The sequence below is a fragment of the Heptranchias perlo genome, chromosome 27 (assembly GCF_035084215.1).
Source record: "Heptranchias perlo isolate sHepPer1 chromosome 27, sHepPer1.hap1, whole genome shotgun sequence".
Taxonomy (NCBI): domain Eukaryota; kingdom Metazoa; phylum Chordata; class Chondrichthyes; order Hexanchiformes; family Hexanchidae; genus Heptranchias; species Heptranchias perlo.
In genome coordinates this window covers 31,185,871-31,201,356 of record NC_090351.1, presented here as the reverse complement: position 1 = coordinate 31,201,356, position 15,486 = coordinate 31,185,871, and the positions used below count along the sequence as shown (strand labels likewise).

At 40.1% G+C, this 15,486-nt stretch overlaps 1 protein-coding gene across 4 annotated transcripts in view; it reads right to left on the bottom strand.

Moving 5' to 3' along the window:
• The window catches only part of LOC137344524 (plasma membrane calcium-transporting ATPase 1-like), a 119,076-nt gene extending 104,071 nt beyond the window's left edge, over positions 1-15,005 (bottom strand). For all 4 annotated transcript variants that reach the window (XM_068007563.1, XM_068007562.1, XM_068007560.1 and 1 more), the window contains exon 1: positions 14,537-15,005. In XM_068007563.1, coding sequence (XP_067863664.1) covers positions 14,537-14,732 — 196 coding nt within the window. In that variant the 5' untranslated portion in view covers positions 14,733-15,005. The remainder of the gene's footprint in view (positions 1-14,536) is intronic.
• Positions 15,006-15,486: the final 481 nt, after the last annotated feature.

Below are 15,486 nucleotides of genomic sequence, written 5' to 3'. Positions count from 1 at the left end.
GGCCAGAATACGTGCACAGATGCCACTTAACACCTGCCAGCACAATGTGCTGGTAGTGGAGTTTACATTACATGGTGATATTCAACTCAGATCTACCTGGAATACATGTTTTGCCACATTTCAGAGGAAGACAGTATCCAATGTATGAAGCTAGTACACTCTAGTTGATGAAAGTGATGCAATCTAATATCCCTCAACAGTCCAGATGCACAAAGCAAGGCATAACAGCTGCACAATACAGGGCACTAACTGACAGAAGCTACTGAACTCAATAGCACCAATGTGCTTAATTATCACATGAAGTGATTAACATAGGATCCATCAGCATCTGTGTCATTTCAACTTCAACTTTGTGTGTTAATTTCCCTCACTCATACACCCAGGCTCAGCAATTACTCCTAGCTAGTTCCTTATGTCAACATCTGGAATTTAAAAAAAATTAAAACTGAGAAGATAGTCATGTGAAAAGGATATTAAAGCCTCTATTAAAAAATGTCAACTTGACTCAGTGGTAACACACTTGCCTCTGAATCAGAAGTTTGTGGGTTCAAACCCCTCTCCAGAGATCTAGGCTGACATTTCAGTATAGTAGTAAGGAATGCTGCATTATCAAGAGGTGATGTCTTTTGGATGAGATGTTAAACTGAGGCCCAAATACCTGTTCAGATAGACGTAAAAGATCCCATGGCACTTTTCATAGAAGAGCAGGTACCCTGACCAACATTTATCCTTCAACCACATTCAAAAACAGATTAATTGATCATTTACGTTAGCTGTGGAACCTGCGAGAAAATTAGCTGTAACAGTGACTACACTTCAAAATAACTAATTGGTTGTTGGGGCTTTGGGATGTCCTGAGGATGTGAAAGTGTCACAGAAATCCAAGTTTTTCTTCTAAGTTTGCCTTCTATTAAAAAGGGAAGATACCGATGGCTGGACTGCTACTTTAAAAAAAAATCAGGAAACTCAATATTGTTGGGTATTTCAAAAGGCAATGTAGCATCTGCTAAAGCAGAAACTTCAAAAATCTCATCTATAATCTAATGATTGAACATGCATCATCATCCGCTACACAGATGCTATGATCCTTTGAAATCATCCGGGGGAGGAGCCAAACTGCTTTCCTACAATTACAGGATAATGGGAACATTTGAGAGGTAAACAAAGCAAAATGTAATTTTAAGTTACTACATTACAATAGATCTTAGTAGAATTCACAGCAAGGTAGCTCTGGGAGTTCAACAACATGCACATTATTGGCGTTGAGGTCTAGTCTGCTACGAATGGGATGGAAGGACTTCTCTGAAGTCACAGAAGGTCAGAAGAAATCAATTCCACATTATGGGGTGAGGGAGAGAATTAGGTTATTCAAAGTAATAACCATTCCAACGCAATGCACATTTGTGAAAGCCTTGCCTGAAATACAGTCAATTTAGCCCGTTCAACAGCAGATTTCAATCAATTACTTAGATTAAAAACCCAGTCGAACTCGGAAAATCATCTTAAAAGCTTAACCCTAGGGTCACAGCCATGTGCTGCTCACCCATCTGTGCAGTACTGCATAACCACCCACTCCCATCCCATTGAAAATGTCAATCAGAGATGCTTTTCACCCACATGCAACTGTAATGGCAACAAGAAATGGGCATACCAAAAAATATATACAGGAAATGTGAAAGACTGTATGGTGCTCTCAGAAGGTACAGAGGACACTATAGAAAGAAATAGGGGAATCCTGGCCAGTACGTGGTGGTGGGGGTCTGAAACGGAGGGTGGTGGGGGTCTCGAACGCACTGGCTGGGGGTCTGGAACGCACTGGCTGGGAGGGTGGTAGAGGCAGAAACCCTCAACTCATTTAAAAAATACCTGGATGTGCACCTGAAGAGCGTGACCTGCAGGGCTACAGACCAAATGCGGGAAAGTGGGATAAGGCTGGGTGGCTCGTTTTTCAGCCGGCGCGGACACAATGGGCCGAATGGCCTCCTTCTGTGCCGTAAATTTTCTATGATTCTTCATAACCTAGCCATCCATATGCTCAGTTTCAATTTCCAGTTGATGTAAAAGGAAGTGTTACTAAAAAAAAACTCAGGGGCTTGTTTGAGCCTTAGTCACAATGAGAAGTCAGCAGTATTGGTGCTTGTTGACATATTAAAGTCAGAGCCCACACAGATCATTGTCCTTTTGTTCTTAAAGGAATGGATTTCTGATCATAATCAACATTGCGATCATAACCAGTTACTGTACTCTATTGACAATTTTATGCAGTCTACAAAGAAGTCCAGTTAGTTCCCACTTCAGAACTAGCACAGTAAAACAAAATGAGGTATTTACAAAAACAGATGACACTTATTTATAAGAACAGGCACCAAATTCCAGCAACAGTTCACAGAAAACAAATCAATGCGAAGTGTATTGGGTTATGATATCCACCCCACTGCAATAGACATTCTGACTGATGTCAACTTACTGCTCGCAAAATTTAATTTTGCTTTACCATCTCCACCCTACTTCAGGTCTCAAGAAGTAACCTGCTCCCTCTGCCTCTGCTGCTTTTGATCCAACCTCAATGAGTTGACTGGCCATGACTAGGGGTAAGTCCTTAGGCAATTTTGTGGCTTCTCCTCACCCAGCCTCTACTCAACACTTCTCTGGACAGTATAGATGAGATCACACATGGAGAATCTCCAATGCAAATGTCTGTCCTTCAATTTTAACATCAACATGCCAGTAAAATGTATGTAGTTTTTAATTATTGGGACAAGAGCGATAAAGCATGATCTGGCCTGTTTAAAGTTTCAAGATTGTGGTATATATTTCTTTTACTATGTTACATATATAGGAAATAGGCAGACAATTTTGCCTGAATTGACTGGTGTTAAAATGAAAACTCCATTCTCTTTAGGCCACCAAATGAGAACAGGGTCAAAGTGTCTTAGAAAAAAGCAGGCTAGATTGGTCTAATAACTGATCAGGTAGGGAGATACTATGTTTATGATAGGGCAGGTGTCGATAATGTCAACATTAGTATTTCCTGGGCATCATTACTTGTTAATATTACACTACCATCATCTCACTGATTTTGATTGGCCATTCTCTAGCCAGAAGCTGCCCAAATGTAATAAAATGTCAAACTTTCACTAGTTCTTGACTTCAGTTCATGCTGTTGACTTCTTTGTATCACATGTTTGAGTCACTATGGTGAGGTGAGACTCCATGGAGCCTGAAGCAGCCATTACATACATTGGAAACACAGATAAAAGGGTCTTGGTAAAGGACCAGGAATCTTCAAAATGTTGGACTGATCTGATTTATTCTGAATTCTGTGCAATTTTACTTCTACAATAAACTCAATCATTAGTTTTTAGCCTGAGCTATATGGTCCAGTGTGGTATTTTCCACTGATTTGGTGCATAGCTAAATGGCATTAGTGTTCATTGTTCACACTGTGGCATGCTAGCTCGTACTTCATGCACAAAGTCAAGTTTTGGTTCATAAGAAACGTGGGCTTGCCTATGATAGCTGAATTTTGTATTGAGCCAAAGTAAAAACTACTAGGAAGGCGGTTGAATTGTAACAAGATCATTTCTTGATAACTTCAAGAAAGCAAACTCAAATGGATTAAGGCCATTTCCAATGGTTGGCTGGAAGTGTGCTAGTATCTGCAGAACACAAGATGGTTATAGGCACTATGATGGACCTAACAATTTAGAATATCATCTAAACCTAGCAGTATGACTTCTTCAGGAGTATTAGCATGAGCTAACAAGGTACAGCCCCAGTTATTTTTTGAGGCACAAATTTTTAAAGCCTGATTTGGGTAGGAACTCATTTCTGAGGTACTTGGAAATCACTGCAGGACCAAGTACCTGAGCGCCTTAAGGAAAGGTCCTTCCGGTTCACATAGTCCCCATTCTGGCAAATCAAGTAGCTGGTTGTGAACAACCTAAAGCAGCATACCAACATTAAAATACAATATTTTAACCTCTGCCCAGATGGGTCATCTGGGCAGAGATTAAACAAGTAAATACCAGGATTCATCCAACACTTAGCTCTTCATCTAGGCAGCATCCCCCTTGGCTGGAAAGATGAGGAAATATTTCCTTACTCAGAGGGCTGTGAATATTTGGAATTCTCTACCCCAGATGGCTGTGGATGCTCAAGTCATTGAGGACATTCGAGGCTGAACGATAGATTTTTGGACACTATGGGATATGGGGATAGGACGGGGAAGTGGAGTTGAGGTAGATGATCAGCCATGATCTTACTGAATGACGGAGTAGGCTCGAGGGGTTGTTTGGCCTACTCCTGCTCCTATTTCTTACGTTCTTAAGCAGCTTAATTCAGTCTAACCAGCATTCATGGTCTTTCTCTCAGTCTTGTTCTTTCCAGTCTTATGAATTGTTTGGATAATAAATTGACATGTCATCTTTCAATGATGTGGCCCACTATTTATTCAGTCCAAATTTCTTTGTTGCACCATTTCTAACCTTCTGGACCCTAGGATAAGCTTTAGCAAGGCAGTGCTGTCAACAATTGTTAATAATTAAAGAACACAAGATACCATTATTTTCAATGTCTACAGTGAAATGGTTCAGTGATCAGTACACAGGACTCTATGTAGCAAGCTGGTTTTGTTTTGGATTAAGTACATCCAAACAGAGAGGTCAGTTGGTAACTAAGTATTAGTTTTCTCATCATACCTGCCTTCACAAAAACTTGTTTAGAGCACAAATGGGCCTCTATACCAAGTTACCTAATAACTTATTTACAGCAGAGAATCTGGATTCATGTGAAATACTACACAGTCTGCAGTGGAATTAGCATCCAGGTCAACAACCTCCACCTAAGTATCTGTTCTCATCCATCCAGACAGCATCCTCCCAATACAAACTAATATGTGGATTTGTACTAATTCTCAGACAATGTTTGCAATCCCACGATTTGAATTTTCTTGACCTAGTTACTGTTTTTCTTTGCTAGCTGATTAATTTCTTTTTTTTAAAAAAGGGGCAAAGAGACAAAAAAAAACTGTACTTCGTTTCCTCTGCGCACATGAAAATATAGCAGGGCAAACAGCAACGCCCGTAGGTAAGGGGAAAAAAAAACGTTAGTCCCTTGCAGTATAAACAAGACAATTCCATGCAGCTGGAACTGTCCCATGCTTCAACACTGAGTCTGGATTCTAACAGAGCTTGGAGCCAGAAAACAATGTAGAAGTTAAAACTAGAAGGAATAAAAGCTTCTTGAAAATCTTGTGGAAGTGAAGAAACAGACAGTATCACACCCCACCTTCAGGACTGAAGGCTCCAATAAAAATCATATGAATTTCGATTGCATATCATTGCAGGACAATCACCCAAATCAGAGAGATTCTGGCCATTGCAACTGCCTCTGGCAAAATATCTGGGATGCTCCAGGATGAACAGCTAAAAACAACTAATATTCAGTGGAAAGAATCAATAAACACAGTGAAACCTGTAAATTACACACATCTTAGGGACTGGCATCAGCTGTCTTTTTTTTTCCAGGTTTCCTTATTTTCAAAATAGTCCTTGTATGTACTGTAAAAATTCTCAGTAGAATAGAGTTCTTTACCCGGCATCCATAGTGGCAGAGAAACCACTCTATCCCTGGGACAGAGCTGTGCAAGCATTCATTCCCCAAGATAGAGCGGTTTTTCTGCTGCTATGGATGCTGGGTAAAGAGCTCGCCATTCCACAAAAGCAGTTTCTTTCACATAACCCACTGCCACCTGCGTGTCCCACATTTTAAGTTGTAAAAAGGCTTGGTGCATTGAAGACTGTCCATAATCGTAATTTGAGTTTCAGAGTGCCTCTTGTGTATTTTACCCTGCAAGTTATTTGGGTCTCAATAAAGTATCCATTTTTTCCAGGTGTCAGTTTTTTGGGAGTATCTGTTTATACAGGTTTGACTGTAAATGAGTCATCCCACTGGGCTTCACCAACAAGTGTTTATAAAGGGGTCTTTTTATATGAACGTCAATCTTGTGCAATGTCATTTTTAAAGTTGATTTATAAAGATACAACTTGGGTTTAGCAGTTTGCTGTCTGGGGTTTTGACAAAGGGTCCACATCTAAAACTGTTATCTCCATCTCTCCACAGATGCTACCTGGCCTGCTGAGTGTTTCCAGCATTTCCTGTTTTTTTTCCCCCCCCCAGCTGTAGTGGTGCTTGGACTGGTGTACAAACACAGCTTTAAAAGACCTTACAGTTCTGTTCTTAGAACAAGTGAACAAGAACAGGCAAGTGAGCAGCTGGCCTGGAGAAGCATATAGGGGCACTAAACATAGTGGAATTGGTCACCCGCCCTTAAATGTTACACCAGCCAGAGTAATAGTAACTCCTATGTACCCTTTGCAGTGACCGGAAATGTTTATCTGAAATGATGGTGTGGAATTTCATCTGTGGTAGCCATGCTCTTCAGCTAACTTTGAGGGCACAATTGGAAATTCTGTAAATAAATAGTCAGTCAATAAAAAAATGCTTGTCTGTGATTATAAAAGCACTTTTACAAACAGAGTAATTGCATAGAATCTGATATACACAGGCAGTGTTGACTTCAAATAAACCTGAAGATCAGTTTTAATCCAAAATCAAAATTAAATGCAACCCTTTATTTCCTCCAACACATTGTAAACTCCACAATAAGGCTCTCTGATATAGCGCAAATCTTTGATCAAATAAAATCAGGGGCCGCTCTCAAAAGAGTCTATTTAAAAACAACCCTATTATTCACAAAGCTCCCGAGGTTTACGCTGTACACCATGAGCCAACAAAAATGCAAAAAGAAAACTAAAAGGCAACTATATTAGAATATCTAAAAGTTTACAGCACATTGTTAGATCTGGAGTTGGTGGTGGGGGGGGGGGGGGGGGGGGGGGGGAGTAGTGTGTTGTATTTAAATTGTGACCCTTCCAGGGAGACACTGAACTTTACAGACGAAGTACTCAATACCTTAACTTTTACAAATCCAAAATGGGACTGATGCCATTGATTAATGCGACTACAAGCTGATAATACCCATTACACAAGAGTGATGATAGACATTTTCAGGTACAATCTATTGGGAGCACTGTCCAATCACAGATTTTATGCAGTCACTCAACTAGTAAGGTTTTAACTCCCAATCTGTTCCATTAATCGGGCTTAAACAAAATGCTCATAGCAGAATTACTACCAGGCACTTCCCCAAAAGGGAGCGGAAAGGGAATAACAAACTCACAGGTACATCAAAAATCAAAATACCGCAGATGCTAGATATCTGAAATAAAAACAGAAAATGCTGGAGACCCCCAGCATGTCAGGCAGCACTTGTGGGGAGAGGAAAGTCGAGTCAACGGTTCAGGTCTGACAGAAGGTCATTGATTTGAAACATTAATCCTACCTTCCTCCCCCCACAGATGCTGCCTGAATGTTTCCAGCATTTTCTGTTTTTAAAATCAGATATAAAAGTCACCTCAGACTCCTTGTATGCCTAATGGAAACTGGTTACACAGAGATCAGACAGGTCACCTCCAATCCAAACAGGTCCTTTCCACAAATGAGAAGAGTGGAGAGGAGGAGGAGAAGAATTTGATCACAAATAATTGTGCACTTGGAGGATATCCTGTCCAAATTCTTCAATTCCAGTATCAGACTATTTTTGTTCTCTCGTATGTGCATTTTTTGACAAGGAATCATGGATAATACTCTAATTTTTAAATTTAATTTCCCCAAATTAGATTTCCCACCACAGTGGTTAGAACTTAATCTTTGACCGCCACAGTTGGATGCATGTGATCGACAATATCTCCATGTATAATGAGAACTTTCTCTCTTTCCCTCTCTTTCTCCCCCCCCCCCGCCACCCCGACCACCTGCACGGAAAACAAATTAAATTAAAAAAATTAAAAAGTACTTTCTTTAGACTGCAAGCAACAGATCTTGCTAAATGAAAGATAACTGGCTGGACCATTTTGTTGGGGGGTTCACAAAGCACGAATTACTCTGCTTGGCATCTAACTAATGTCACATCAACTTCAAATATCCTACTTTTAGTATCACATTTCAACATAACGCCGAAGGAAAATGAAAAATGAAATGAAAAGGTTGTTGGGTGGGCGAGGGGGGAGTAACTGGTGAAGTTTCAGTGGAAGTGCACTGTTCAAAAACAGGAGGAGGGAGGACTCAATCTTATCAAATCTGCTGAATCACAAAATGGTGTCCAGGTGAGTGGTCCAAAAGAGGAACCTTAAAACATTCCAAGTTATTTTGACAAATTTAAGTGCATGTGATGAGGAAAGGTAATTTTTAAAAAAGAAACTAGTTCATGGGATGTGGGCATCGCTGGCAAAGCCAGCATTTGTTGCCCATCCCTAATTGCCCTAGAGAAGGTGGTGGTGAGCCGCCTTCTTGAACCACTGCAGTCAGTGGTGGTGAAGGTTCTCCCACAGTGCAGTTAGGAAGGGAGTTCCAGGATTTTGACCCAGCAACGATGAAGGAACGGCGATATATTTCCAAGTCGGGATGGTGTGTGACTTGGAGAACATGCAGATGGTGTTGTTCCCATGTGCCTGCTGCCCTTGTCCTTCTAGTTGGTAGAGGTCACGGGTTTGGGAGGTGCTGTCAAAGAAGCCTTGGCGAGTTGCTGCAGTGCATCCTGGAGATGGTACACACTGCAGCCACGGTGTGCCTGTGGTGAAGGGAGTGAATGTTTAGGGTGGTGAACAGGGTGCCAATCAAGCGGGCTGCTTTGTCCTGGATGGTGTCAAGCTTCTTGACTGCTGTTGAAGCTGCACTCATCCAGGCAAGTGGAGAGTATTCCATCACACTCCTGACTTGTGCCTTGTAGATGGTGGAAAGACTTTGGGGAGTCAGGTGGTGAGTCACTCGCTGCAGAATATCCAGTCTCTGACCTGCTCTTGTAGCCACAGTATTTATGTGGCTGGTCCAGTTAAGTTTCTGGTCAATGGTGACCCCCAGGATGTTGATGGTGAGGGATTTGGCAATGGTAATGCCGTTGAATGTCAAGGGGAGGTGGTTAGACTCTCTCTTGTTGGAGATGGTCATTGCCTGGCATGAACGTTACTTGCCACTTATCAGCCCAAGCCTGGATGTTGTCCAGGTCTTGCTGCATACAGGCACGGACTGCTTCATTACCTGAGGGGTTGCGAATGGAACTGAACACTGTGCAATCATCAGCGAACATTCCATCTCTGACCTTATGATGAAGTGAAAGTCATTGATGAAGCAGCTGAAGATGGTTGGGCTTAGGACACAGCCCTGAGGAACTCCTGCAGCAATGCCCTGTGGCGGAGATGATTGGCCTCCAATAACCACTACCATCTTCCTTTGTGCTAGGTATGACTCCAGCCACTGGAGAGTTTGCCCCCTGATTCCCATTGACTTCAATTTTACTAGGGTTCCTTGGTGCCACACTCAGTCAAATGCTGTATGATGTCAAGGGCAGTCACTCTCACCTCACCTCTGGAATTTAAATGGATGTATAAACACAAGATGACAACTAAACTGATGTCCTTGATGTATGGGTATCAATTATTAAGGTTGAAAACTGAGTTGGATGGGATTGCTGAGCACTATGTCCTAAATTAGGGGATGTGCAGGGGTAAAATAAAAGTCAAACATCTAATACTTGCTGAAAGCCAATGATCCATTAAAATTCAGTGTTTCCAGGGAGGCTTGGATTCAGGCAGTAAACAGTCTGCTCTGCAATCTGACACATTAATACCCCAGAACACACATTATATCCATTTTGTAAAACTTTTATTTCTGATGCTACCCCTTTAAGGGTTTTTGTGTTACAAGTTTGGAACACGAAAAGGCCATTTAACCATTTAGAACCGAATATCTGGTCATTATCTCATTGCTGTTTGTGGGACCTTGCTGTGCTCAAATTGGCTGGCACGTTTCCTACGTTACAATAGTGACTACACTTCAAAAAGGTACTACATTGGCTGTAAAGCACTTTGGGACGTTCTGAGGCCATGAAAGGCACTACATAAATGCAAATCTTTCCATCATGGCAGACGCCCAACCTCACTCAATGTCTTGAAGAACAAAACTAACTGCAGGTAAAACCAACAAAATAAACCCAAAATTTCTCCCAGACTGGAGATAAACCAAGCAAAAACATCAGTATTTTTAAGCACTCATGTTGTTCTACTTGAATCATCTGCATTTAAACAATTCTTCATTTGTGCCCATCCTTACAATCTTCAGTTCCATTCTTAGCATTCATTTGTTCAGCTTTTTAAAAAGTTACATCTAATAGAATCTGACACCTCTACTAAGAAAAATCTTAATGCGGTCTCTTGAGGCTTGATAATTTTGTATTGGTGCCTTTTAGCTTTATCAAATTTTAATAACCCGTTTCTGTCCATACTAGCCACAATCTCCATCAATTCAAAGAGCTGGATCATAAACCCCCCCCCCCAATATTTTCTTCGATGAAAAATCAGATTTCTGTGCTTTACTCCTGTCATTCATAGTCTTCTGAGCCTCCTCCAATTAATTAAAATATTACGGTAGGGATCTAAAATTTCACCCAATATCCAAAACATGGTCCCACCAATCATCTATACAAAAAGTTAGATGCACTTATTTTGGTTTATAAGAAAATGCCCTTGAAATAGATCCTTGGTTAACCTGGTTAGTAACATCTTCACATTGACTTTCAATCTGATTTTTTTTTATTATAAACAAAAATTTATTTATAAGCAAAAATTTATTTATAAGCAGAATGTGTCAAATTTGATTTATGTATAGAAAGGTTACACCAAAGAGCGCTTTTAGGCATATGCTTTGTACCGTCAATACTCACAAACATCTATCAATGCCCATTCCTGGCAATAAGTATATAATTTTTTAAAAATTAAAGCAGAACATTAGGCAATTATGAACAGTTATATTCTGCAAAATGCCAGGAAATAGGAATATTCAAGTGGGATCACTCTGCAGATTGGACCGTAAACTAGTTATACCTTTGAGAAAACCCCCAAAAAATAGAATACTGCCAACCATCTTGAAATGAAAATATTTCATGAAAACCAAAAAGTGTCTACCCCATTGAATATTTTTTTTGAAATGGAACTAAAAGGAGAAAAAGTAGAGGTGACTCAAAATAATGGGAACAGAGATCTTTTCATAGCCTTTCATAGTCATGTTTCTCCCCTTCTTCTGTCCCGACCCACCATAGAGACACACTAGTTTTAACAAAAGCACTTGTTTAGAGTAGTGACCAAAAACCCTTTAAATCCAAAATGGACAATCGAATACATGAATTCAAACTGGGGTCTTTGAACTTTGTGGGTCTGCAAGGAGATCCCAGGGGATCCATGAGGTCCTGAAATTTCTGTATTTTCCACAATTGTTAACTTACTGGCAAATTATTTCTCATACCGAAAGACTTTTTTCTCTCAGTAATAGGACCAATTTCCCCCATCTTTAGGACCAAGGACCTCTGGAGAATATGCCAATATTTACAAAACTTTAACCAAACAAAAGAGAGATTAAAAAGTTCTTACAAACTAGTGGGAGCAAAAACTTCTCAAACTCAGTTTTAAAAAAAAATTGTCACCAATCTAGAAAAATCAAAGTTTAGTATTTTGGATGTCAACCCTTGATCATAATGAAATAGGAATGTCTTTACTTCATACTTTAAGAGTTACAATACTTTGGGGATACAAGCCACAGCATTTTGGACAAGTTGGGGGGGGGGGTGGTGGTGGAAAAAGTACCAAATTAAGTGTCTTGTGAAATGGGTTCTGGCATTTTATCTGTTCTCTCTACCCAAGGCTTAAATGCCACAACACTACAATGAGAACTAAGTCCCAGGAGACTTGGTGACCTCAACTTTAGATAGATGAAGTACACGTGATTTGTGCCTGAAGCAATAACATAAGTGGATATAAAAGTTTAGACAGACAGAAAATTTGCCACGTAACAAAGATAGTGTGATAGGAGGAATCGTAGTTATGTATTTGTAAGGGCTTTTCATAATTTGGGAACATTGCTTCCTCTTAAGCCTTGAAAGTACCTTGTTATAGTTCAGAGAATTTTTTTTTATTAAAAGTAAATTTAAAGATAGAGTCCACATAACAGACGCTCCAGGAAAACCTACAAATCAGCAGACTTGTAATGATCATAGAAAAATAAAGCTAATAGACAGTAAATCTGACTCTTGACTTTTACCTGTTCTCTTACCACCCCCCCCCCCCACCCCCCAACCCCACACCTTAGTTTTGTTAAGTCCTATACAGGAGCTCTTACTTTACAGTTTTCCATTATGATCAAGGGTTGACAACCAAAATATTAACCTATTTTTTCTCGATAGATGCTGATGGACCTGCTGTGCATTTGCAGCATTTTATTACAGAAAGTATAACTGGATATTAAACCTGATTTGTAGAACTCTTGGGTATGCAATCCTTTCTGTATTTTGCGATATATATATCCAACTTTAGCTGCACAGTCCAGGCTATGGGCAGGATCATGGTCAGTATCATTTTATCAATTAGCAGGAGACACAATTTAAATTGGACCTCATTTGATATTATCCTTCTTCTGCTTTAAAAAAAATCTCATTGTCATGCATGATCAAAAATTCAATGGAGGCATGAGTTGGAAAAACAGGCAGCTCTGGGACAGACATTTCACCAAATTGAGCTCAGTAAACTGATGACACAAGCAGCCCTGGGACTTGAAGCCCTTCGTACCTAGTCATGCACTAAGTGGTTGAGCTACCTGACTCTTAGGACAAGAACAAGTGCGAGGAACTGAGAAAACCTTGCTTTCTGATGTAACAAAGTTGTTATTTTAAGTGATCTGGATTTATAGGCACTGATGATCAAATCAAACTGTGCATATTTAGGGAACAGTGCAGCAAATTGTGACAGTGGGAAGTCATGAAGAACAATGGACAGGTTCCTGGGTTCCTGTTCCAACAATGGGCAGAATGATATGAAATTGGGACTAAGTTGGAAAGGAAAGAGAATGGGAAACAGTCTGAGCAGGTCTTGAAGGCTCATCTAAATGACAAGGGTCATTTAGATGAGCCTTGTCATTTAGATGGATTGAATGAGTTTCTCACGTGGCTCATAAGGTTTGAAGTTTCTATTAGAAGTAGAAGAATGAACTTACATTTATAAAGCACCTTTCACATCCTCAGGATGCACCAAAGCACTTTGCAACTAATTAATTATTTTTGTCACTGTTTTGTAGGCAAACACAACAGCCAACCTGCACACAGCAAGGTCCAACAAACAGCAATGATATAATGGCCAGTTAATCTGTGTTTGTTTGAAGGAGAAATGTTGACCAGGAGGGCGGGAGACAGCATCCCCCCATCCCGCTGCTCTTCAAATAGTGCCATAGGATCTTTTATGTCCACCTGAACAGGTTGATGGGGCCTTTGTTTAATGCATCGCCTGAAAAATGGCACCTCCAACAATGCAGCACCACCACCATACTGTATTGAAGTGTTAACCTCGATTATATACTCAAGTCCTAGAATGGGACTTGAACCTACAATCTAACTTGAGGCAAAAGTACTACCACTGAACTAAGGTTGACAACCTTGAAAAGATGGCAAGATTTTATTTTAAACCTACTACCTGCATAAAGCACAATTATGCATTTACTGCAGACATGTCATATGGCAATTAACTGCTGCTTACCTTTTATGTGCTGTTTCAATCATTAGCAGTCTGTTCTATGTGAATTGATATTTAATCAATTATTTAAATGCTTTAAGACACTTCTTTTATGTTAAACAAGCTACACTGTTTTTGTTGTCGAATGGAATAATGGACAGAGCATCTTATCAGCACTGAATTTCATTAATGGCTTCACCTGCTAAACCAATCAAACTTTGCTCATCATAGCAAGCACACACTGCTTATACACGACAACATTTCTAACCCCCCAATCAGGCTAACCAGAAAGTGATCCACAGGGACACAATTAAAGAATACTGAATATGCTTGGGGGATCATTTCAGAGTAATGACTGGGAGGAGCTATTCTGGTGCTAAAGGAGGATCAGAACATAGAATTTAAAAAAAAATAAACCTTCTCTAAGCGCTTCAGTGTGTAGCTTGCAAAGCCATTTGCATTTAGGCAAAAAGCTCATGTTATTTAAAAATGATTCTGAAACGTGTGTTTGAGTTCACGGATCGGTCACCCACAAAAGTAGTTTAGTGAGGAACAATAAGGTGGCAACATTGGAGATCGTACAACACAGGAGACACATGGGGGTCCTGGAAAAGGCTCTTTGTATGATGGGACAGTCAGTTGCCAGTTACCAATCATAAAGCCTTTTTCAGGGCCCTCAATAGGGGCAATGTGAGCCCCTATACCACATTGCAAAAGGAAGAGACTGTTAAAATTAAAATTACAAGCTTAAAATTACCAGAATAGATTGCTGCAATCATAACTTGGCCAAACAAGAGCAGTAATTTTTTTTTAAAAACATAAAACCAACATGCTCATACACACGAACACACACACACACTACCTACCTTCTACTGGAGAAGTTTTTAATCTTCTACAGAGATCCTGAACATCACCGTAAGTTTCATGTATTTTACTGACTGCTTCGCCAGATCGCAGTTCCATAAGGGCACGCAGATCCGCGACGGTGCAGCCAAATTCACCCTCATGGTTGCCCTCTGCAACAGAGTTGCCTGGATGGTGGCCTGCTGTGTTATTAGTCATTTTTGCCCGTGGAAATTAAAAAAAGGTTCTAGCTGAAGTTCTGAAAGATCCACACCAGAAGCTGGTACAGCAGTCCTACTGACGGTTCCAATGGGAGTCTGCAAATTTTAAGTTGGTTTTTAGCCCTCTTGGCAGTGACGCAAACATCAGCAGAATCCAACTTCCCCAGATAAAGGTGTAGTAAGAAAGTGCATATTACTGTAGCAACAGCCTAGCAACAACTGTTTAATTTCTTCTCTTGCATTCCTTGGTGCCAGTAAGCCTCTGAGAAAATCTGAAAGACAAGGTGCAAAGTGTTATTCAGACTGATATTTGACATTTAGCTTTAAAAACAGTGAGCTTGACCAAGAATTTTCACCAAGTGCAATATTCAGAAAGCCCTGAAACTTTAAAAACACCGCATTGCTCACCATTCTTGTGATCAAAAGTATACATATTTTTGGTAGAGATTAAGATTTTTTTTTAAACAGTCAAACAGATAAATCACTGAAAATAAAACACTTTAAATTCCATGATATGCTCCAATATTTAATATTTACACACCTCACTTCAAAATATTAAAATTATACAAAGCTAAAATGAAGTTTCAATCATTGTCCTGCATGGGTCAGAATGTCAATAATTGGAAATTATTGGAAACAGCAATGCGGTTGATTCTTAATTGCCCTCTGAAATGGCCTAGCAAGCCACTCAGTTGTAAAATCTTGCTACGAAAAGTCCTAAGAATAAAACCGGACGGACTACCCGGCATCGG